Source organism: Citrus clementina, unplaced genomic scaffold, assembly GCF_000493195.1.
Source record: "Citrus clementina cultivar Clemenules unplaced genomic scaffold, Citrus_clementina_v1.0 scaffold_4, whole genome shotgun sequence".
NCBI lineage: Eukaryota > Viridiplantae > Streptophyta > Magnoliopsida > Sapindales > Rutaceae > Citrus > Citrus x clementina.
Window position 1 is genome coordinate 11,703,513 of NW_006262274.1, and position 25,185 is coordinate 11,728,697.

The 25,185-nt window shown below is 28.4% G+C and overlaps 3 protein-coding genes and 3 pseudogenes across 3 annotated transcripts; 1 reads left to right on the plus strand and 5 right to left on the minus strand.

Moving 5' to 3' along the window:
* LOC112099088 overlaps window positions 1-1,064 on the minus strand; it is a 4,259-nt pseudogene extending 3,195 nt beyond the window's left edge.
* Window positions 1,065-7,638: 6,574 nt separating this feature from the next.
* Window positions 7,639-9,369, minus strand: LOC112099331 (NAC domain-containing protein 71-like). The gene is made up of 3 exons (XM_024186821.1): window positions 9,146-9,369; window positions 8,766-9,037; window positions 7,639-8,668 (listed from the first exon to the last, which is right to left on the minus strand). Exons 1-3 carry the CDS (start codon window positions 9,291-9,293, stop codon window positions 7,922-7,924), a joined length of 1,167 nt encoding a protein of 388 aa, XP_024042589.1. The 5' UTR covers window positions 9,294-9,369; the 3' UTR covers window positions 7,639-7,921.
* A 2,086-nt stretch (window positions 9,370-11,455) lies between these two features.
* Window positions 11,456-12,188, minus strand: LOC18043248 (annotated as a pseudogene).
* A 553-nt stretch (window positions 12,189-12,741) lies between these two features.
* On the plus strand, window positions 12,742-14,061 carry LOC112099089 (annotated as a pseudogene).
* Window positions 14,062-17,908: 3,847 nt separating this feature from the next.
* Window positions 17,909-19,701, minus strand: LOC112098961 (NAC domain-containing protein 71-like). Its single transcript, XM_024185964.1, has 3 exons — window positions 19,444-19,701; window positions 19,064-19,335; window positions 17,909-18,966 (listed from the first exon to the last, which is right to left on the minus strand). The coding sequence occupies exons 1-3, from the start codon at window positions 19,589-19,591 to the stop codon at window positions 18,220-18,222; spliced, it is 1,167 nt and encodes a 388-aa protein (XP_024041732.1). The 5' UTR covers window positions 19,592-19,701; the 3' UTR covers window positions 17,909-18,219.
* Window positions 19,702-23,215: 3,514 nt separating this feature from the next.
* LOC112098837 (NAC domain-containing protein 71-like) lies at window positions 23,216-24,967 on the minus strand. The gene is made up of 3 exons (XM_024185275.1): window positions 24,607-24,967; window positions 24,231-24,502; window positions 23,216-24,133 (listed from the first exon to the last, which is right to left on the minus strand). Exons 1-3 carry the CDS (start codon window positions 24,752-24,754, stop codon window positions 23,423-23,425), a joined length of 1,131 nt encoding a protein of 376 aa, XP_024041043.1. The 5' UTR covers window positions 24,755-24,967; the 3' UTR covers window positions 23,216-23,422.
* Window positions 24,968-25,185: the final 218 nt, after the last annotated feature.

Sequence of the window (25,185 nt, forward strand, 5' to 3'; positions counted from 1 at the left end):
TAAATATTTCTTTATTATTTTTTGTAATTAAAAATATGAGTAATAATTTTGTTTTATTATTCTGTTTCTATATTGAAAATAATTTTAACCACTTTTTAATATTAATCATTTTAGGAAATTAAATAAAAAAATTTGTGTAAAACACATTAATTAGATTTTCATATTACAAAATACATAGTGATTTATAATAAAAATTAAATATCCATGTCTACCCTTGGATATCCATATTCATATTGGATAATTAAGTATTTACACATAGATGGCTAATAACTATAGCCATATGAATTTTGTCATCTTTAATTGACAAGTATATGACCAATTAAATAATTATTTCAAACTTACCATTCAAAATTTTTTTTTGGTTATATTTTTGTTGGATTAATGGCTAAGTGCTGGAAAACACAAAACAACACCATGGCCTTGACCAATTTTTTATTTTTTAGATTGATAGTGAAATGTATTTCTTTCTTTTTTTCCTTCAATTCTAGCAATTTATGCATTTGTTTCTCTACATATATTGCAATACCAAAAAAAAAAACTTATATTGTCCAAATTGATAAGTTTGCGAAGTCAGAATATTGTGTTCATATCGAAAGGTGCTTCCGAAAGAGATTGTAGCTTCCAAAAGCATCACAACAATTAAAAAGTTTTAGGTGCAGGACTAATGTCTGAAAATAAAAAAGATTTTAGCCTTTTTTTTAACAAATAAATGGACTCTACTATAATTGATCTTGAAAAAGATTAAAAAAAAAGGTACGAAACCTATGTGGCAACATAGTTTTGGGCATACAAAAAGTGAATTATCAATACTATTAATTCTTAAAAAAAAATCAACATACTAAGATCTAACAAAGTCCAATCGCCACTTAGATTTTAACCCAGTGGTGAATCACTATTCTCAAAGTAAAAAAGAACTATGAGGGTAATGGTTTGAATGTTCATAGACTCAACTTTCCTCAATTAAGTAAAAAATTATGTAGAATTAATTTATAAGTCTTTCTACCTTACAAAATGCGAGTGAAATAGAAAAATCCCTCGTCTGTGAGGGTCATATACCTGGACATGTATTTCATAGAATTAAATTAATAATGTAAGTCCCAAATTATATATTTAATTATAAATATCAGTGTAAAGTTTACTATAATAATAGTTATAAATATCTGTGTAATATAATAATCTGATATGTAATCAGTGTTAAAAAAGAAAAAGTCCAATCCAGAAAAACCTCAACATAATGCTAATAAATAAAACACAATATTATCACCGGATCATAATAGAAGAAATCAGAAGTAAATATTTATGAATTTAATGAACTAACAAAATACTTAAAAAGTAAAATAAAATCATAAAAAATCAATAAAACCAAAAAAAAATCATTAGAAAATTTTCACATAGAGCCCTCATCTTAGGTCATTGGAAACTTGACAAACCACTACTAAAATCCATCTACAACTCCAAAACAAGCATAACTTCCTAATCAATAATTCACGTCAGCATATGACTCAAGGGACATTTAATTTGATGTGGCAAAATGTGGCAGATGACTCAGCTTATACCAGAATCCGCCTCGAGTAGAGAGGTTAAGATCATTCAATTGACATTGTGTTTAAGTACAATGGGTTAAATCGGATTTAAATACAGCACTTAAATTTCTTGTGGAAGAAACGAAGACACGAATGTCTAATATTTTTATGACAGCAGTAACAACATATTAAAAAAAAGGGGTCCAGCTATGTTACTCACGGGTTTGGTACCTTTTTTTCGTCTTTTTCAAATTCACTTTGGATTTAATACTAGAGTTGTATAACGCTTAAATGTATTTATTAGGTTATTAATATTAAATGTCCCTGTTGTTTATGTAAAATAAAAATAATAAAAAATTTTAAATTTTTAATATGTAAGTCCATAGTATTTTAAATTTTTTTACACTATTGAACTAAGTTTCTAATTAAATGATTTATTCTTACATTTATTAATATATATTTAAATTAATACATTCTCTTATTAATTAACAACTTAATTAATTTAATATATAGTTAAACATTGTATATTATTTACTAACCATTATTGACAATATATATATATATATATATATATATATATATATATATATTTAACATAATAACAACAAATTTCCTTTCACTCATGTGAGACTGTGAGTAATGTTCAAACATTGTATCTTTTTTTTTTTTCTCTAACACAAGAGATTCTACTATCTTAAATAGATAAAATGCACAAAATATGAAAATGAATTTAATTTCATATTCCATATAAATAATGTTTTATTATTTTCTTGTAACATAATATTTATTTAACATACTATCAATTATTCGATTATGTAGAAAAATATATTAATTTACTACTAATAATAAAGTGTTAGTTTATTAATTCGTAAAATCATTTTTGTTCATTTAAACAAGGATTTTGTATTTTTGGTTGAGTTTTTGCCCTTAAACAAAAGAATAAATCTTAACAATTACTCTATTTGAAAATAATTTAAATATTTCTTTATTATTTTTTGTAATTAAAAATATGAGTAATAATTTTGTTTTATTATTCTGTTTCTATATTGAAAATAATTTTAACCACTTTTTAATATTAATCATTTTAGGAAATTAAATAAAAAAATTTGTGTAAAACACATTAATTAGATTTTCATATTACAAAATACATAGTGATTTATAATAAAAATTAAATATCCATGTCTACCCTTGGATATCCATATTCATATTGGATAATTAAGTATTTACACATAGATGGCTAATAACTATAGCCATATGAATTTTGTCATCTTTAATTGACAAGTATATGACCAATTAAATAATTATTTCAAACTTACCATTCAAAATTTTTTTTTGGTTATATTTTTGTTGGATTAATGGCTAAGTGCTGGAAAACACAAAACAACACCATGGCCTTGACCAATTTTTTATTTTTTAGATTGATAGTGAAATGTATTTCTTTCTTTTTTTCCTTCAATTCTAGCAATTTATGCATTTGTTTCTCTACATATATTGCAATACCAAAAAAAAAAAACTTATATTGTCCAAATTGATAAGTTTGCGAAGTCAGAATATTGTGTTCATATCGAAAGGTGCTTCCGAAAGAGATTGTAGCTTCCAAAAGCATCACAACAATTAAAAAGTTTTAGGTGCAGGACTAATGTCTGAAAATAAAAAAGATTTTAGCCTTTTTTTTAACAAATAAATGGACTCTACTATAATTGATCTTGAAAAAGATTAAAAAAAAAGGTACGAAACCTATGTGGCAACATAGTTTTGGGCATACAAAAAGTGAATTATCAATACTATTAATTCTTAAAAAAAAATCAACATACTAAGATCTAACAAAGTCCAATCGCCACTTAGATTTTAACCCAGTGGTGAATCACTATTCTCAAAGTAAAAAAGAACTATGAGGGTAATGGTTTGAATGTTCATAGACTCAACTTTCCTCAATTAAGTAAAAAATTATGTAGAATTAATTTATAAGTCTTTCTACCTTACAAAATGCAAGTGAAATAGAAAAATCCCTCGTCTGTGAGGGTCATATACCTGGACATGTATTTCATAGAATTAAATTAATAATGTAAGTCCCAAATTATATATTTAATTATAAATATCAGTGTAAAGTTTACTATAATAATAGTTATAAATATCTGTGTAATATAATAATCTGATATGTAATCAGTGTTAAAAAAGAAAAAGTCCAATCCAGAAAAACCTCAACATAATGCTAATAAATAAAACACAATATTATCACCGGATCATAATAGAAGAAATCAAAAGTAAATATTTATGAATTTAATGAACTAACAAAATACTTAAAAAGTAAAATAAAATCATAAAAAATCAATAAAACCAAAAAAAAATCATTAGAAAATTTTCACATAGAGCCCTCATCTTAGGTCATTGGAAACTTGACAAACCACTACTAAAATCCATCTACAACTCCAAAACAAGCATAACTTCCTAATCAATAATTCACGTCAGCATATGACTCAAGGGACATTTAATTTGATGTGGCAAAATGTGGCAGATGACTCAGCTTATACCAGAATCCGCCTCGAGTAGAGAGGTTAAGATCATTCAATTGGCAGTGGTCTTGACTGATTTCTAAATATCTCTTTTGAAATAATTCCTTATGATTTAGTTTTATAATATTACTAGGAAATAGAACCACATTTCGTGCGGTTTTAAAAAAAAATTTTGGCCTAATTTTTTTTATTATTTTGCACTTGATAAAACTGATAAAAAATATGAATTATTTTTTTTAAAGATGACGTAGCTTTATAAAACTAATGTTATTTATGAAAGTTAATTATTTTTTTGTTAATATTAAAAATATATATTAATGTGTATAATTAAGTGTACACAACCTTTTTATCAATAAAAATTATGTTCACATTAATCAACTCTCCATTTTTTTTTTTGTATTAACAGACTCCCACATCTTACAAAGTCTAACTCTTATCATCCAACTATCTTTATCATTGTTTAACTCATGAAGAAAAGAGTACTCTATGAAACACACAATACTAAAAATTTAAATAAGTTAAAAAATAAAAACACAAGAACATTTCTAAAGAGGATGTTGGTTAAATAAAAAAAAAAACCCCAAACATAACAAATCTTAAATGCTTAATATTTATAGAGTTTGAAGAAGCCAAAAGACACTAAATAAAATGTTGCATAATTAAATATGAGATTATGACATTAAAATTAGGTCCTAGTGGCATTGATGAGGAAAGATGAAGGAACATTCCTTCCTATATTAATTAGTTGATGTATTTTAAACCACTAAAATTTAGTTGTTGGCTTAATAAAATAAATGAATGATGTAAAACTTATAATTAATTTATTATTAATGGTTACATATTGTTGAATTTAAATAAAAAGAGGAAGAGACATGTAATCTTTTGTAATCTATTAATTATTTTCTATTTTTAATATTTTGTAATGTAATCATTTTTTAATCTCAACCAATATATTAGATAATAGAGAATATAAAAAGATGAGAAATAATAATGCCACAAATCTTAACTACTTAATACTTATAGAGTTTGAAGAAGCCAAAAGGCACTAAACAAAATGTTGCATAATTAAATATGAAATTATAGCATTAAAATTAGACCCTAATGGCATTGTTGAGGGAAGATGAAGGAACATTCCTTTCGATATTAATTAATTGATATATTTAAGCCACTAAAGTTTAATTGTTGGCATAATAAAATAAATAAATGTTTCAAGATTTATAATTAATTATTATTACTGGTTACATATTATTGAATTTAAATAGAAAGAGGAAGAGACATGTAATCTTTTATAATCTAATAATTATTTTTTATTTTTAATATTTTGTAAAGTAATTATTTTTTAATTTCAACCAATTTATTAGATAATAGAGAATATGAAATAATGAGAAATGGTGATGCCACATCACCTCTTGTAGTCCCAACTTTATAGATAGATATATAGATAGATAGATAGATATAGATTTTTAATATTTTGTAATGTAATTATTTTTAAATCTCAATCACTATATTAGATAATAGAGAATAAAAAAAGATGAAAAATAATGATGCCACAAATCTTAAATATTTAATGTTTATGGAGTTTGAATAAGCCAAAAGGCACTAAACAAAAGATTGAATAATTAAATATGAGATTATGACATTAAAATTAGGCTCTAATGGCATTGTTGAGGGAAGATGAAGGAACCTTCCTTCCTATATTAATTAATTGATGTATTTTAAGCCACTAAAATTTAATTGTTGGCATAATAAAATAAATAAATGTTTCAAGACTTATAATTAATTATTATTAATGGTTACATATTGTTGAATTTAAATAGAAATAGGAAAAGACATGTAATCATTTATAATCTAATAATTATTTTCTATTTTAATATTTTTTAATTTCAACCAATTTATTAGATAATAGAGAATATGAAATGATGAGAAATGGTGATGCCACATCACTTCTTGTAGTCCCAACTTTATATATATATATAGATATATAGATTCTCTTTCAGTAATTTTTTTAGACATTAATAAAAAAATTAAACTAAAAATAAAATAAAAATATTATATATTAATTTTTTTCAAATATATTACTAAAGAGTTAATATATAATTTTTTTATTAATGTTTAAAAAAATTGGTAATTTAATTTTTTTACAAGATTAATTTTTTTAGACATAAGTGAGCTTCCACAAAAAAATTACATATTCTTTTTGTTTTTATTTTATTTTTGAAGTTAAATTGATAATTTGATTTTTCATTAATATCTAAAAAAATTATTTTAAAAGAGTAATATTATAAAAGTAAGCTAAAAGAAACAGAATGTAAAGGCAGGAATATCAATAGTTTAACAAGGATGTTTTGAGTTATTTTTAAAATTATGAGCACTAACATCAAAATATAAGGACTAAATTAGCATTTACCATTTCTAAAAATTTGTTTTAAAATACAGGTTTTGTTAGCTCGGTATTTAAATTTTAGCGTTGAAAAAAAAAATTCTTTGGATATTAGTAAGCACTTTTAAAAAAATGTATTTTCATTAATGTGTTTTCAAAAATGTACTTTCAAAAATGTGTTTTCAGAATCAATTTTAATAAATCTGAAATGGCCAATTTTATCTTCAAAATCATTTCACTAGCTTTCTATTAACTCTATGGAGACTATTTTTTTTTAAGTTTACTATACACAGATGTTATTGATATTACATCAGATATTATAATTAATATTTACAATCATTCTATATAATTGGGATCACCGTCATATATTAACATACTGAAGCACTTGCCCATATATTTTAAATCCTCTCTAATATTCTAGGGGTACCTACTCCACTCATATTTCGTAAAGGAAAATTTTGTAAGGGAGATACTGTCTCCATTCAATTATGTTGATAATTGAGGGAGTACTAAAATTAATCCCATAAAACTTTTATAGAAATTCAAACTCTTACACTCAACATTGTAAGTGTATAACTTTTCCCATTGAATCAAATGCCCATTGGTTACTCGGTGTAGACCATTGGAAGGGGATTATGAGGAGCACAGAGTAGCTGCAGTTGTACATCACCCATCTTGGGGTACCAGAAACAGTCTTTAATATATGTATTCCAATAAATTGAAATAAGCAGTGCTATGCGCATTTTTATCTCTTGTTTCTGCTTTATTACTTGTTTCTTTAAAGTAAATAAGTCACCTTTCTGAAGGAGCAACTTCAGTCATCCGGGATGGGGTTCATTTTATCTCTTGTTTTTGCTTTTCAATATGTGAAAATTATTTAAGCTTCAAAGCCAACAATGAACTGCTTGACTAACATCTTTGTATTATTTACAAGGATGCTCGGAGATTGTTAGAGAAGCCAACAAAAAGGTGTCATACATACATGAATGAAATGGTTCTCATCACAAGAATTTTTAACATCATATATAAATGGATTATGGATCTTTTGTTTGATATTTCAGTTAATCAGTAAATTTCTTTGATGAGCAAGACTAAATGTTTATCTAATATTCCCGATATGTTAAAAATACAATCTTTTCTTTTCCCTTAGAATAAAACCACTTTCAATTCAAAGAAGAAAATAGGTACATCAGTCGCGAAGGGTACAAGCCCAAAACAACAGTTTCACATTTCTATAGAGCAGATTTAACTAAAGATTGGGCAATAACATTACAAAATCTATGCATACTGGACAGCAGCATGATCCCCTCATTACGTTCTGAATTCTGAGATAACCCAGAAAATCTCGGACCTGCTGCCTTGCCTTTAGATTACAAAATTAACAACCTCTTGGGTGTAAAAACTACTCTCAAAGAATACAAGGCTTGGAATAAAATACACCATAAGTGAAACAATATTACAACATTCATAATGATCTAATATCCTCCTTGAGGATTTGATAGTTCTTAACATATGCCACTGACGGAAGATTGATAGTCAAAGACTATGTTTACCCATTCATTGAAGGATTCGGTTTCAGGGTTCGCGTCACTGCCATCCTCCACGTAAACTCCTTCATCTGACTTTGATTTGAAGAAGTCCGGAGTGGTCTCTCCAGTCTCCTCAGGAGAGTATTCATTCTGAAAATCCCTCCGTGAACTGAACCGGACATCTACCTGCCCACCGTCCAACTGAGAATTCAATAAACCGCTACCACAACTAGAACCATTACAATCTGATGATTCCTGTTCTGGATAATCTGATGACTGCACAGCCGAGACAGACGTGTCATTCCGTCCATCAAAGCCATCACCCCGTCGATTGAGTTCTGCAAGCCGTCGAGTTTCTGCCTCAACAGAATCTTCGACCATTTTTTCTGCAACATGATTTCTGTAACAAGAAATCGAATGGTCCCTTCCCTGAGGTTCAGGGACCAAACCAATATTTTCTGCAACATGATTCCTAGTAGAAACCAAATTTACTTTTTCTGCAACATGATTTCTATTAGTATCTTCTGCAACGTGACTTCTTTTAGAAGTCAAATTTTGACAAGATTGATCACCATCGCTGGTGGAAACACCAAGCTTCTTGTCCCGTTTTCTCTTAGTAGAAACAACACCAAGCGTCTTCGTCTCCCGTTTTCTCTTAGTGGAAACAACACCAAGCGTTTTCTTCTCCCGTTTTCTTTCAAGGCGACACACAACAAAGTCCTTCTGCAATAACACGAACAGAGTATTTTACAATTATTTTTCACGAAAATAAACAGACTGTTTCACAACACATATGCAGTTCTAAAACAGAGGCTAATACCTTATAATCAGGGCTATCTTCAACAGCTATCTCGTGTATAACCCACTCAGTCTTATCTTTCTCGGCAGCAGCATCATCGCGGGAAAAAGACAAAATCTTCTTCGTACCAATCACCTCAGTTTTGTATTTGCGCTTGATGTTAGAACCTCTGCCAGTCTTTTTCCAGTAGCCTTCCTTTGTTCTTCTATGTACCCGTTTACTCTTGGTATACTTATAATAAGGCTCACAGAAAAAGTACCACACTTCTTCCTCAGACTGAATGTCAGAATGCCCTGCATCGCAACAAAAGATTCCATTAACTTCTGAATTCTAGTTACTGAACTAATTAATTAATCTTAAACAGACATCGTGTAGAGTACTTGGTTTACACGATTACTTACAGGGTAGCTCCCAGGGCTCAAAGCTGTAGAGATCGATTTCCTTGATCGTACGGACGGAGAAACCTGCAGGGTCACGTCTCTTCATCGTCAGGAGAAGAATAATTTCTTCATCAGTTGGGTGGAATCTGAACCCCACGAGACTGTCCATTAATTTCTGATTCAACACACGGCAGGAGAAACGTAGAACAAGAATGAGAGAGTAAGAGCTTCTACTATCCAATTTGGTCTGCAATAAGGGGAGAGCCATGGGATGTGGTTATATAGGCAGCAGAAAGGCTTGACTTAATTTCTACGCGATGTGCTACAGTGCCAGGGGAAGTAAGGTTCGTGGAAACAATGGTTGTGATATTTGTGAAATGTAGAATTGTATTTTTTCAAAAAGAAATTAATAATTTTTTAAAGAAATAAAGTTGGCCAAAAGTATAATAATAAGTGACACCATCGGGTTTAAATATAGGGAAAAAGACATTCAACCCCCTACGTTTAAGAAAATGGATAAAAAATTTCTCAATATTTTAAAAAAGATTTATAAATTTTTTTTTGTTATCAAACACGGTTTATTTTAACAGTAAATTTATTTTTAATTTTTAATTATTATTATACCCTTATAATAAAAAAATTAATATATTAATTTAAGATATATCACAATTTTTTATAAATTTTAAATTGAGATACAATTATTTTTTTGCCAAAATTATTTACTATAAATTATACATTTCTAACAATAATAATATCATTTTGATTCCTCAAAGAAAAATGGTTTAATCAAATTTCGTTTTATTAATAATAATCACATATGAAAGTTTTGATCATTAGAAATGTATAATTTATAGCAAATAATTTGGAAAAAAATGTAATTGTATCTCAATTTTTAGTTTTAAAAAAATTATTAATTGTGACATGTCTCAAATCAATATATTAATTTATATTTATTATAAGAGTATAATAGTAATTAAAAATTAAAAATAAATTTACTGTTAAAACAAACGATGTTTATTAACGGAAATGAGGTTATAAGTCCTTTTTGAAACGTTGAGGAATTTTTTATCCCCTTTTTTAAACGTTGGGGGGTTGAATGTCCTTTTCCCTTAAATATATTATGTTATATCAGATTTAAATACAACACTTAAATTCTGGAAGAATCTAAGACTCAAGTGACCAATATTTTTATGACAGTAATAACAACATATATTAAAAAAGTGAACTATCAATACTATCAATTTTTTACAATTAAAAGAAAAAAAATGTTTTACATAGTAGATCTAATAAGGTCTGATTGAAAAAAAAATGCAACATAGTGCTAATAAATGAAACACAACATAATCACCCAATCATAATAAAAAATCTCAAATTAAATATCTGTAAGTTTAATGAACTAACAAAATACTAAAAAGGTAAAATAAAATAAAATAAAAGTTCATCCGGTAGAATCTTATTATTTTTTCCAAAAACAAGAGTAAAGTTTATCCGGTTTTCGTGGTACCCAAGTAGCCTAAGACCCCACAAGGCCATCGCCACTTTCCTTTTTGACTCTGCTTTTACAGTTACGCGTCACCCTCCCTGCTTCATCACAAATCACAATCCAGCTACAGAAAATCTAGAATTTTCTGCTACTTTGATTTAAAGCACTCTATTTATAATTTATGGGGCTTTGCTAGCTTACAGATTCTGTAAGCTACAGACTGCATCAGCCGTTGGATGTGGAGTGAGAAATAAAACAATAGAAAATGGGATAGTAGGATGGTGGGAGATGTTAGCCCATTTTTACCATAACACTAAAACTAACACTAAATTATATTTTATATTATTTTAGTGTAAAATATTTTTTTAATATAATACCAAAATCAATTTTAAAATAGTGTTATGTTTAATATTGTACTAAATATGGTATAAAACTATTCATTTGATGTTAGAAAAAAAAATCTCAAATATTCTTATTATTATCTTTTATTTACATATATGTCCTATTTTATATAATATTTTAAATTATTATTATTATTTTTTTATTTTTTTTATTTTTTTTTTAATTTTTGATTATTATACTAATAATTTAAATAAAAAATATTCAACACAAAAATTAATAATAAAAATAAAATGCCAATAACATTAATTACTAGATTACATATTACAAAATAAAATTAACATAAATTAAAAAAGCTACTACTACTAGCATAAATTGGAACAATTATTTAATAATCTGGGAGATCATTATTAGATCTTCTAATATCATCAAAATATTGGCCAATATTATTGGCAATATTTTGAGATGATTGGCCTTACTGAGATATTCTCTGCAAAATCTTAATTTGTTCATTTTGAAAAATATTGACGTAAGTTAGGATCACTTATCGAATTTAAATTTTTAAGTAAAATTTTATTTTCTTCACGATGTGACCATCTCCAATTTTTTTTTCTCATTTTGGGCTCGTATCATTTGAATTTAATAATTTTATTGCCTATCTTCACTACCTTTTTTAAGAATTTCATGAAGTTGTCGATTGTCTTCTTTAATAGTATCAATAACTAGTGAATTTTGATCTTCAACTTTCCTTTTTCCTTTTGCCTTCTTTACTCCAATGGGTCGTTGAGTAGAACAATCGTCAACATGCTCATCATTTATATTTAGTGAAAATGATAATAGACCAAGAGATGCTGATGTTGGAGACTCCGGAGCGAGAGAATCTGATTGTGATGACACAAATTCGCTACTTTGCCTTCGAAAGCATGGTGTTGCGATGCTATGATCATCTCCAAAATTTTCAATATCTTTAAGGATAGGCCATACATGATCAAATTTGAACCCTTTATTGTATTTCTTATCTTGTGCCAGTAACACATTCGCTCGATTTAGCTACAGAATAATGTAATTAGAATGTTATATATAAAATAAGTGTAAGATAAAAATAGTAAAGATGTAATATAAGTTTACAATATCTTGTTCAGAAGCACCGCTTGGATTTTGATTTTCAATTTGTTGAACGCATCCCCTCAGTTTGCCAATTGCAGCTAGAATACTTTGCATTTGTTTTTGCAAAGATATTCGTGGTCGAACTTGAGTGGTGAACTCCAGTTTAGAATTATTGTATTCAATTTCAACTCGAGACCAAAATGCATCTCGAGATTGATTTATACCAACAATAGGGTTTTGGGAAATATCAAGATATATATGACATAAGTGTATATCTTCTTCATGGGTGTATGAAGTACTTCTTGGAGTTAGAGCCATTTTATAGAATAAATGGTTGAAGAGATATGTTTGAGTGAAGTGAAGTTTACAATGGTATTTATAGATGAAAAAGAAACATATCTAATAGATGAAAATAAGTGAAATCCATCCAACAATTGGTATTGAATATGAGAGAATCATTATTTTTAAATTTTGAATAATGTGTAGATATGATAAAATTGGGTAAAAGTTAATCTAATTGATGAAAATAAGTGAAATCCATCCAACGGTTGGTATTGAATATGAGAGAATCATTATCTTTAAATTTTGAATTATGTGTAGATATGATAAGATTGGGTAAAAGTAAATCTATTATAAAAATGATATATTTATGTGTACTAAAGCTCATTCAATTTACATATCTTTGAAAATGAATTTCAATATTGGAAGTTCATCTCAGCACTTATCATATTCTTCATCTTCTTCAAATTCTGATGTTGAAAATGATGATGATGTAAACCTAATAAATGATATTGAGGCGATCAATGTACATGAAGAAGTGATAATTAGCATGACTTCAAACAACAATATTTGCATGGTTTACTATCTCAATCAACTAAACAACAAAGTGATCCATAATGGTTCAGTTACAGGTCATTTAATAATCAACCGCAATCATGAAATGGCTAATCGTAATCTGTTCAACGACTACTTCTCAAAGAACCCGCGTTTCAATGATTCAATGTTTTGCCGTCGATTTAGAATGTCTCAAAGTTTATTCAATCGTATTACTAATGCCGTACAAGGTCATGACAACTATTTTATGCAGCAAAGGGATGGCGTCGACAGACTTGGGTTATCTGGTCTTCAAAAAATCACTGTTATATTTCGGATGTTGGCATATGGCATGCCAATAGATGCTAGTGATGAGTATATTAAAATTGGAGAGTCTACAACAATTGAAAGTTTAAAGATATTCTGTCGTGCAATTGTGGAAGTTTTTGCAGAGCAATATCTTAGATCACCCAACACTAATGACGCCGCTAGGCTACTCCATGTTCGTAAAGAGTGTGGTTTTTCAGGAATATTAGGCAGCCTAGATTACATGCAATGGAAGTAGAAAAGTTATCCAACAGCTTGGGCCGGACAATATGCTGGTCGTAGTGGAACCCCAACTATTTATTCTGGAGGCTGTAGTTTATTATGATATTTGGATATGGCATGCACATTTTGGTTTGCCTGGTTCAAATAATGACATTAATGTATTGGAGGCATCCCATCTTTTTGCCAACCTCGCTTCAGGTATTACTCCTCCTGCTCATTATTCATTAAAGGGAATGAATATAATATGGGTTATTATTTAGCTGATGCTATCTACCCAAAATGGTCTACTCTTATACAAACGATCCATGATCTACGTGGTCCTAAAAAGAAATTATTTGACATGAGATAAGAAGCATATCAGAAAGATGTAAAACGTGCATTTGAAGTCCTTCAATCTCATTTTGCAATTGTTGCTGGACCATTACGTTTTTGGAACAAACATGAGTTACATGATATAATGACTGCCTGCATTATTATACACAATATGATAATCGAAGATGAACGTGATGTTAATGCAACAATTAATGATTGGATGCAAGCGCCAATACCAACCGTTGCTATGAGGGTAGATGAGAATATTAGATTTCAAGAATTTCTTGCTCGACACAAACAAATCAAGGATAAAGAGGCTCACACTGCACTCTGAAATCCACTAATTGATCATTTATGGATAAATTTAGTAATTCGAATAACTAAAGTATTATTATTGTTATTGTATTTTTCTATATTAATTTATTGTTTAATTTTCAGAATGTACTAATTAAGTTAATTAAATGCAAATTTAATAATTTTCTATATATTTTTTTGTTAATCGATTAAAATTACTTATTACTTAATTATCTATATTAATAGTAATATTTATTGTGTTAATTAAATTAATTCTTGAGAATTAAAAGAATAAAAAGAAGAATATTCTTTTTAGTGTAAATAGGTTGGAGATGAAATAATAATTTGGTGTGAAAAAGGTACATTTTTTGTGTTGGTGTTACACCAAAATAGTATTAAGCATTGGAGATACCCTTAGTCACAGAGCTGCACCGTAGACAGGTTTTAATTTATGATTAATGTTTTATTATTTTCTTGTAACATAATATTTATTTCACATACTATTAATTATTTGATAATGTAGAAAAATATATTAATTTACTACTAATAATAAAGTGTTAGTTTATCAATTCGTAAAATCATTCTGTTCATTTGAACAAGAATTTTGTACTTTTAGTTGAGTTTTTGTCCTTAAATAAAAAGAATAAATCTTAACAATTACTCTATTTGAAAATAATTTAAATATTTCTTTTTTTGTAATTAAAAATAAGAGTAATAATTTTGTTTTATTATTTTCTTTCTATATTGAAAATAATTTTAATTACCTTTTAATATTAATCATTTTAGGAAATTAAATAAAAAATAAGAATTTTTTATGTAAAACACATTAATTAGTTTTTCATATTATAAAATACATAGTGATTTATAATAAAAATTAAATATCCATGTCTACCCTTAAATAACCATATTCATATTGGATAATTATGTTTTTACACATAGATGGCTAATAATTATAGCCATCTAAATTTTGTCATCCTTAATTAACAAGGATATGACCAATTAAATAATTATGTCAAACTTACCATTCAATTTTGTTTTGTGTTATATTCTTGTCGGATTAATGGTTAAGTGATGGAAAACACAAAACAACACCATGGCCATGACCAATTTTTTTATTTTTTAGATTGATAGTGAAATGGATTTCTTTTTTTTTTTCCCTCTTCAATTCTAGCAAATTATGCATTTGTTTCTTTATGTATATTGCAAAAAAAAAAAAAAACTTATATTGTCCAAATGACAAGTATGTGATGCCATAATATTGTGTTCATATCAACATCTTCAGAAGGTGCTTCTGAAATAGATTGTAGCTTCCAAAAGCATCACAGCAATTGAAAAATTTTAGGTGCAGGACTAATATGTGAAAATAAAAAAGTCTTTAGCCTTTTTCAAAACAAATAAATGGACTCTACTATAATTGACATTGAAAAAGGCAAAAAAAAGGGTACGAAACTTTTGTGGCAATATAGTTTTGACCATAAAAAAGGGAATTATCAATAAGATTAATTCTTTAAAATTAAAAAAAATTCAACATACTAAGATCTAACAAAGTTCAATCGCCACTTGGGCTTTAATCCATTGATAAATCACTACTCTCAAAGTTAAGAAGGACTATAAGAGTAGTGGTTCGAATCACTATACGCTCAATTTTTTTCAATTAAGTAAACAATTATGTGGAATTAATTTGTAAATTTTTCTCCTTTACAAAATACAAATAGAGTATAGGCATCCCTTGTATGTGAGGGTCATATGTATGAACATGTATTTTATAGAATTAATGTAATAATATAAGTTCCAAACTATATATCTGATTATAAATATCAATATAATGTCTGTTCTAATAATAATTGTAAATATATGTGTAATATAGGAATCTGATATGTACTCAGTATTAAAAAAAAAAAACAAAATCTAATCGAGAAAAACCTCAACATAGCGCTAATAAATAAAACACAATATTATCACCGGATCATAATAGAAGAACTCAAAAGTAAATATCTATGAAAAAATTCAAAAGTAAATATCTATGAATTTAATGAACTAACAAAATACAAAAAAAAAAAAATCATAAAAAATCAATAAAAACACAAAAAAATCACTAGAAAATTCTCACACAAAATCCTCATCTTAGGTCATTGGAAATTTGACATACCACTATTAAAATCCATCTACCACTCCAAAACAAGCATAACCTTTAGGCATTAGAGTGACATCAACAAAGGACATAATGCTAGAGCCTAGAAGCTTCTACTTCTTTCACAAGTAGTTAATAATTCACGTCAGCATATGACTCAAGGGACATTTAATTTGATGTAGCAAAATGAGGCAGATGACTCATCTCATACCAGAATCCGCCTCAAGCAGAGAGGTTAACATCATTCAAATGGTAGTGGTCTTGACTGATTTCTAAATATCTCTTTTGAAATCATTCAATTATTCGAGATATCGACTGATTTTTAAAAGGTAACAAAATTTATTTAATTTCTATACTTTGAAGTTAGTATTTTTAAATTTTTATATATTTTTAAATTTTTTAAAATATCTTTATCTTTAAATTATTGATATTCTATTATTATTTTTTTATTTTTTGACTTAATTTTATAATATTATCCTCTTTCAGTAATTTTTTAGACATTAATAAAAAAAAATTAAACCAATTTAACCCAAAAATAAAATAAAAATATTATATATTAATTTTTGTGAAATATATTACTGAAGAGTTAATTTATAATTTTTTTTATTAATGTTCAAAAAATTGGTAATTCGATTTTTTTTTACAAGACTAATTTTTTTGGACATAGGTGAGCTTCCAAAAAAAAATTAAATATTCTTTTTGTTTTTATTTTATTTTATTTTTGGAGTTCAATTGGTAATTTAATTTTTTTATTAATATCTAAAAAAATTATTTTAAGAGGGTAATATTATAAAAGTAATCTAAAATGAATGGAATGTAACGGCATAAATATCAATAGTTTAATAACAAAAATATTTTGAATTATTTTTAAAATTATGGACACTAATATTAAAATATATGGACTAAATGAACATTTATCCTTTCTAAAAATCTATTTTAGAATACAGTTTTGTTGGCTTGGTATTTATATTTTACCATTGAAAAAAATATTTCTTTGGATATTAGTCAGCACTTTTTAAAATATGTATTTTCAGAAATGTGTTTTCAAAATCAGAAATGTGTTTTCAAAAATGTACTTTCAGAAATGTGTTTTCAGATTCAATTTTAATAAATCTGGAATGACCAATTTTATCTTCAAAATCATTTCACTAGCTTTCGAATAAATCCATGTAGACCATTGGAAGAGGATTATGAGGAGCGCAGAGTAGCTGTAGTTGTACATCACCCATCTTGGGGTACCAGAAACAGTCTTTAATATATGTATTCCAATAAATTGAAGGGTGAAATAAGCAGTGCTCTGCGCATTTTTATCTCTTGTTTCTGCTTTATTACTTGTTTCTTTAAAGTAAATAAGTCACCTTTCTGAAGGAGCAACTTCAGTCACCCGGGATGGGGTTCATTTTATCTCTTGTTTTTGCTTTTCAATATGTGAAAATTATTTAAGCTTCAAAGCCACAATGAACTGCTTGACTAACATCTTCGTATTATTTACAAGGATGCTCGGAGATTGTTAGAGAAGCCAACAAAAAGGTGTCATACATACATGAATGAAATGGTTCCCATCACAAGAATTTTTAACATCATATATAAATGGATTATGGATCTTTTGTTTGATATTTCAGTTAATCAGTAAATTCTTTGATGAGCAAGACTAAATGTTTATCTAATATTCCCGATATGTAAAAAATACAATCTTTTTTTTTACCTGAGAATAAAACCACTTTCAATTCAAAGAAGAAAATAGGTACATCAGTCGCGAAGGGTACGAGCCTAAAACAACAGTTTCACATTTCTATAGAGCTGATTTAGCTATAGATTGGGCAATAACATTGCAAAATCTATGAGCAAACTGGACAGTAACATGATCCCCTCATTAAGTTATGAATTCTAAGATAACCCAGAAGATCTCGGACTTGCTGCCTTGCCTTTTGTTTACAAAATTAACAGCCTCTTGGGTGTAAAAACTACTCTCAAAGAATACAAAGCTTGGAATACAATACACCATAAGTGAAACAATATTACAACATTCATAATGATCTAATATCCTCCTTGAGGATTTGATAGTTCTTAACATATGCCACTGACGGAAGATTGATAGTCAAAGACTATGTTTACCCATTCATTGAAGGATTCGGTTTCAGGGTTCGCGTCACTGCCATCCTCCACGTAAACTCCTTCATCTGACTTTGATTTGAAGAAGTCCGGAGTGGTCTCTCCAGTCTCCTCAGGAGAGTATTCATTCTGAAAATCCCTCCGTGAACTGAACCGGCCATCTACCTGCCCACCGTCAAACTGAGAATTCAATAAACCGCTACCACAACTAGAACCATTACAATCTGATGATTCCTGTTCTGGATAATCTGATGACTGCACAGCCGAGACAGAGGCGTCATTCCGTGCATCATAGCCATCACCCAGTCGATTGAGTTCTGCAAGCCGTCGAGTTTCTGCCTCAACAGAATCTTCGACGATTTTTTCTGCAACATGATTTCTGTAACAAGAAATCGAATGGTCCCTTCCCTGAGGTTCAGGGACCAAACCAATATTTTCTGCAACATGATTCCTAGTAGAAACCAAATTTACTTTTTCTGCAACATGATTTCTATTAGTATCTTCTGCAACGTGACTTCTTTTAGAAGTCAAATTTTGACAAGATTGATCACCATCGCTGGTGGAAACACCAAGCTTCTTGTCCCGTTTTCTCTTAGTAGAAACAACACCAAGCGTCTTCGTCTCCCGTTTTCTCTTAGTGGAAACAACACCAAGCGTTTTCTTCTCCCGTTTTCTTTCAAGGCGACACACAACAAAGTCCTTCTGCAATAACACGAACAGAGTATTTTACAATTATTTTTCAAGAAAATAAACAGACTGTTTCACAACACATATGCAGTTCTAAAACAGAGGCTAATACCTTATAATCAGGGCTATCTTCAACAGCTATCTCGTGTATAACCCACTCAGTCTTATCTTTCTCGGCGGCAGCATCATCGCGGGAAAAAGACAAAATCTTCTTCGTACCAATCACCTCAGTTTTGTATTTGCGCTTGATGTTAGAACCTCTGCCAGTCTTTTTCCAGTAGCCTTCCTTTGTTCTTCTATGTACCCGTTTACTCTTGGTATACTTATAATAAGGCTCACAGAAAAAGTACCACACTTCTTCCTCAGACTGAATGTCAGAATGCCCTGCATCGCAACAAAAGATTCCATTAACTTCTGAATTCTAGTTACTGAACTAATTAATTAATCTTAAACAGACATCGTGTAGAGTACTTGGTTTACACGATTACTTACAGGGTAGCTCCCAGGGCTCAAAGCTGTAGAGATCGATTTCCTTGATCGTACGGACGGAGAAACCTGCAGGGTCACGTCTCTTCATCGTCAGGAGAAGAATAATTTCTTCATCAGTTGGGTGGAATCTGAACCCCACGAGACTGTCCATTAATTTCTGATTCAACACACGGCAGGAGAAACGTAGAACAAGAATGAGAGAGTAAGAGCTTCTTCTATCCAATTTGGTTTGTGAAATCTAGAAAGAGTCAGTGGTCAATGAGCCGAGGATCCGTGGATGTGTTTATATATGCAGCAAAAACGCTTGCTTAATTTTGAAGCGATGTGCTACTGGGTATGATCTTTCTAAAATGTAGAATAGTATTTTTCAAAAAAATTGAAATTAATAATTTTTTTTTTTACAACTTTAGTTCTTTTAATAAGTATCATTGAAAGCAATAAAGTTGGCCGAGAGCATAATAACAAGTGGCATCGTGTTTAAATACAATAAGTTAAATCGGAATTAAGGACAAAATTACGTTGCCCCTACGTACCAAACACTTAATTTTGATATTTTCTTCGGCAGCCATATTATTTTTTATAAATAATGAAAATTATAAATTTAAAAATCTTATATAATAAACTCCAATTAAAATATAATAATTTAAAAATTCTAAAAAATTTATTTGACATTTTCTTCGGCAGCCACTGCTATTTTAAAATTTTTAAAAAAATTTATTATCTATGTTTCCTTCTCAATCAACCCATCCTTTTTTAAATTTTAATTTATTCATTCTCAAATGTATAATTCTTATAAAATATAAAAAAATAGAGAAATTTTTAATCACATAAATTAGATTAATTTCTTAAACACAAAACCTCATAAAAATAATGCTTGCATTCTCTTAAAAAATATCTATTGTGTTTATATTTTCTTTTTTACCAATGTAATAAGAAAGGAGCTGCATCTTACATTCTATAATAAGATATAAACAATTAGAACCTATTCAATACAGTTAAAGATGGTGGGATAGACTTATTTTACTAAAATTTAATCATAATATAGTGTTTGACATAAATAAGTAAACTAAAAATAATACAGCTTCGACCTACCAAATTATTATGTGATAATGATATTTTTACCTTAAAGAGACGTCTAGGATAAATTTTTTACAGTAAAATTTTTATCTTATGTTAACAACACGAGATAAAAAGATTACATTAGAAGCCTTAAAACTTAGTTAATCTTAATTTTTTTGGAAAGATAATTCTCCCATAATCTATTAATTTAAGTTATTATTCACTCTTTACCATTTTAAATTTAAGTTTCTTTCTTTACAACTTTAAATTTAAGTAATAGAATAAATATTATACAATTTATTTGTTTTCACATTAAGTAAATAATTGAGATTATATTATTATCTCGGTTCCATACATGTGATAAGGTATGAGTAATTTTCTATAATTTCAAATTTGCATGTAGAAATCTATTATTTGAACATAGCATTTATAAACTCTATAATGAAACTTAAATTACCGTTCAAGTACTTATTTAATACTTATTTATTTTTCATTCTAATATTGTCATAATTTTATATAAAACTTTGCTCAATCTTGTATTAAACTAAATATAAGATACCAATATTGTAATCCAATTGGTATTTTAAATAAATGGATGTGAAGAGTATTTTAGCAAGTTAAAATAATCCATCCATATTTTTAAGACTTAATTATGTTCATTTACTAAATTACCCTTGATCCAAATAAAGATAATAGAATATTTTAATGAACTTATGTGTAAAAATTTTGAAAACTAACATTTCCTTATAATTTTCAGAAAAGATGAGAGGCTGCGACGTTAATAATCAAGTAATTAAATCCTTACCGTTGGAATAGCTTTTGAGATGAGAATATTTCCATCCCATTATTTTTATAAATCTACCCCACTTTTAAAATATAATTATGATAAGTTCACAACATTCTTAAGAAATACAAATTAATAAAAATTTTATACAGTTAATCAATTAAATCTTTCTATTAAATTTTTTCTTAGGTTTTTTACCATCTTTGATCATAAATTTTAATATAAATTTTATTTTACTATTTTATTATTATGATATAAAAAGAAAAAAATTACTCTAATAAAACATGAGTTATTGTATCTAATAATTTAGGTATTTAATTTTGCGACTTATAATCTAATATTTTTAAATAAAACCTAATTTTTATTTAACTACCCTTACATGTACATAACATAAATTTAACAGTCTAATAATTTATATGAGAATTGTGCCATAAAGACACTATGTTAATTTAATTAAAAAATAATAATCATACTAATAAAAAATAGTATTAGAAATAATGAGTTTGATATAAATTAGAAAAAAAATTGAAGTAAAATAAATTCTTGATAATTTTATTTTATAAGGTTAAATAAGTCAATTTAAACTTACGTCAAAGCAATCTTTGTAATCAAATATTCTAAAAAAATCTAACTCAAAAAAAATGAACTAAGATAAATTTAATTAATTAATTCTCCAAAGTTCTTAATTTAAAAATTTTAAAAATAATGTGTAACTTTTATAATTATTTTTTGAAAATAGGGTGGATTTACAAAAAATGTGGGGTGGAAATATCATCACTCTAGCTTTTACAACTCTTGTGTTGAATCTAATGAATAGATTACAAAAAGACAAGAAAATAAGGTATCAAATTACGGTTGCATAATAGCTGGACCCAATTTTAAGTACAACACTTAAATTTGTTATGGAAGAACCTAAGACTTTAATCAGGGGCGGCTCAATTATACTTTAAGTCTTAGGTAAATTGTCTGATTAGGCATTCTAAAAAATTTGAGGTGAAATGTATATTTTAATTTTATTTTTTAAAATCAATTTCTCTAGCTTTTGAGATGTAAAATTATTAATCAAAGTTTTTATATTCTAATTTTATTAATATATCTCCCTCAATAGACAATATAATTAACCTATTTAATTTTTTCTATGACATAATTAATCTTAAATAAATTTTTATCAATAGCTCTTTTTTTAGATTAAAGTTAACTTTTCTATTTTTCACTTTTTTTTATCCTAATGCATTTTTTTAGTAGACATTTTTTTTCTAGTGAAATAAGATTAATTAAACAAATAATTATACTTAGATAATTACAAGAAAACAACCTATGGACACAATAATATTTTTAAAAAGAAACAAAAATAACTGAATAACATAATGAAACTTTAACTTTTGATGGTTTGAGGCTTTGAGTAGCGAAAAGTAAAACAATTAATTTTTTTTCCCTTAAGTGAAAATAAGGTAGAAACAGTAGTTTTTCCACAAAAACAATGTGTTTTGTTTTATTGAAAAATGATATTAATAGATAATAATTTAAAAAAATATGTGGTTTCTATAGAGTTTTAGATGAAATATATAGAGGAAATAAATGAGATTAAAATTATTAATTATAATGTTAAAAGAGAACTTTGTAAGGATTTAGTAATTTGTTTGTGGAAAATATAATTATAAAATAATAATAAATTAATAATTAATAAATATAATTTAGACCAATATTTTTATAAAAGCAGTACCAACATATATAAAAAAGGTGAACTATCAATACTATCGATTATTTACAATTAAAAGAAACAAAATTCAACATAACTATGATCTAACAAAGTCCAATCGGGAAAAAAAAACTCAACATAGTGCTAACAAATAAAACACAATATTATCACCAGATCATAATAGAAAAACTCAAAAGTAAATATCTGGGAATTTAATGAACCAATAAGTAAAATAAAATAAAATAAGTGAAGCAATATTACTTGTAGATATTACATACGACAGAGAAAAGCATCCAAGTGCCCTAAAGAACTAACTCTCAAAGAGCACAAAGTTTGGATTACAATACACCATAAGTGAAGCTATATTACGACATCCGTAATAATCTAATACCCTCCTTGAGGATTTGATGGTCCTTAACATATATGCCACTGAAGTACTATTAATAGTCAAAGAGTACATCTATCCATTCAATGAAGGATTCGGTTCCAGTGTTCGCGTCACTGCCACCCTCCATGTAAACTCCTTCATCTGACTTTGATGTGAAGAAGTCAGGAGTGGTCTCTACAGTTTCCTCAGGAGAGTATTCAGTCTGAAAATCCCTCCGTGAATTGAACTGGCCAACGACCTGCTCACCGTCCAATTGAGAATTCAATAAACCGCTACCATAACTAGAACCATTATAATCTGATGATTCCTGTTCTGGATAATCTGATGACTGCAGAGCCCAGACAGAGGCGTCATTCCGTGCATCATAGCCATCACCCCGTCGATTGAGTTCTGCAAGCCGTCGAGTTTCTGCCTCAACAGAATCTTCGACGATTTTTTCTGCAACATGATTTCTGTAATAAGAAATCGAATGGTCCCTTACCTGAAGTTCAGGGACCAAAACAATATTTCCTGCAATAGAAACCAAATCTACTTTCTCTGCAACATGATTTCTATTAGTATCTTCTGCAACATGACTTTTTTTAAAAGTTAAATTTTGACAAGATTGATCACCATCGCTGGTGGAAACACCAAGCTTCTTCTCCCGCTTTCTCTTAGTGGAAACAACACCAAGCGTCTTCTTCTCCCGTTTTCTCTTAGTGGAAACAACACCAAGCGTCTTCTTCTCCCGTTTTCTTTCAAGGCGACACACAACAAAATCCTTCTGCAATAACAGGAACAGAGTATTTTACAATTATTTTTCAAGAAAATAAACAGACAATTTCACAACACATATGCAGTTCTAAAACAGAGGCTAATACCTCAAAGTCAGGGCTATTTTCAACAGCTATCTCGTGTATAACCCACTCAGTCTTATCTTTCTCGGCAGCAGCATCATCGCGGGAAAAAGACAAAATCTTCTTCGTACCAATCACCTCAGTTTTGTATTTGCGCTTGATGTTAGAACCTCTGCCAGTCTTTTTCCAATAGCCTTCCTTTGTTCTTCTACGTACCCGTTTACTCTCGGCATTTTTGTAACAAGGTTCACAGAAAAAGTACCACACTTCTTCCTCAGACTGAATCTCAGAATGGCCTGCATCGCAACAAAAGATTCCATTAACTTCTGAATTCTAGTTACTGAACTAATTAGTCTTAGACAGACATCGTGTAGAGTACTTGGTTGGCACGATTACTTACAGGGTAGCTCCCAGGGCTCAAAGCTGTAGAGATCGATTTCCTTGATCGTACGGACGGAGAAACCTGCAGGGTCACGTCTCTTCATCGTCAGTAGAAGAATAATTTGTTCATCAGTTGGATAGAATCTGAACCCCACGAGACTGTCCATTGGTTTCTGATTCAACACCCAGCAGGAGAAACGTAGAACAAGAATGAGAGAGTAAGAGCTTCTTCTTTCCAATTTGGTCAGCAAAATCTTAAAAGAGCCAGTGGGCAATACGGCGAGAGCCCTGGGATGTGGTTATATAGGCAGCAGAAAAGCTTGACTTAATTTCTACGCGATGTGCCACACTGCCAGTGGAAGTAAGGTTCCTGGAAACAATGGGTGTGATATTTGTGAAATGTAGAATTGTATTTTTTCAAAAAGAAATTAATAATTTTTTAAAGAAATGAAGTTGGCCGAAAGTATAACAATAAGTGACATCATCGGGTTTAAATATAATATGTCATATCAGATTTAAATACGACGCTTAAATTCTGGAAGAATCTAAGACTGCAGTGACCAATATTTGAATGACAGCAGTAACAACATATATAAAA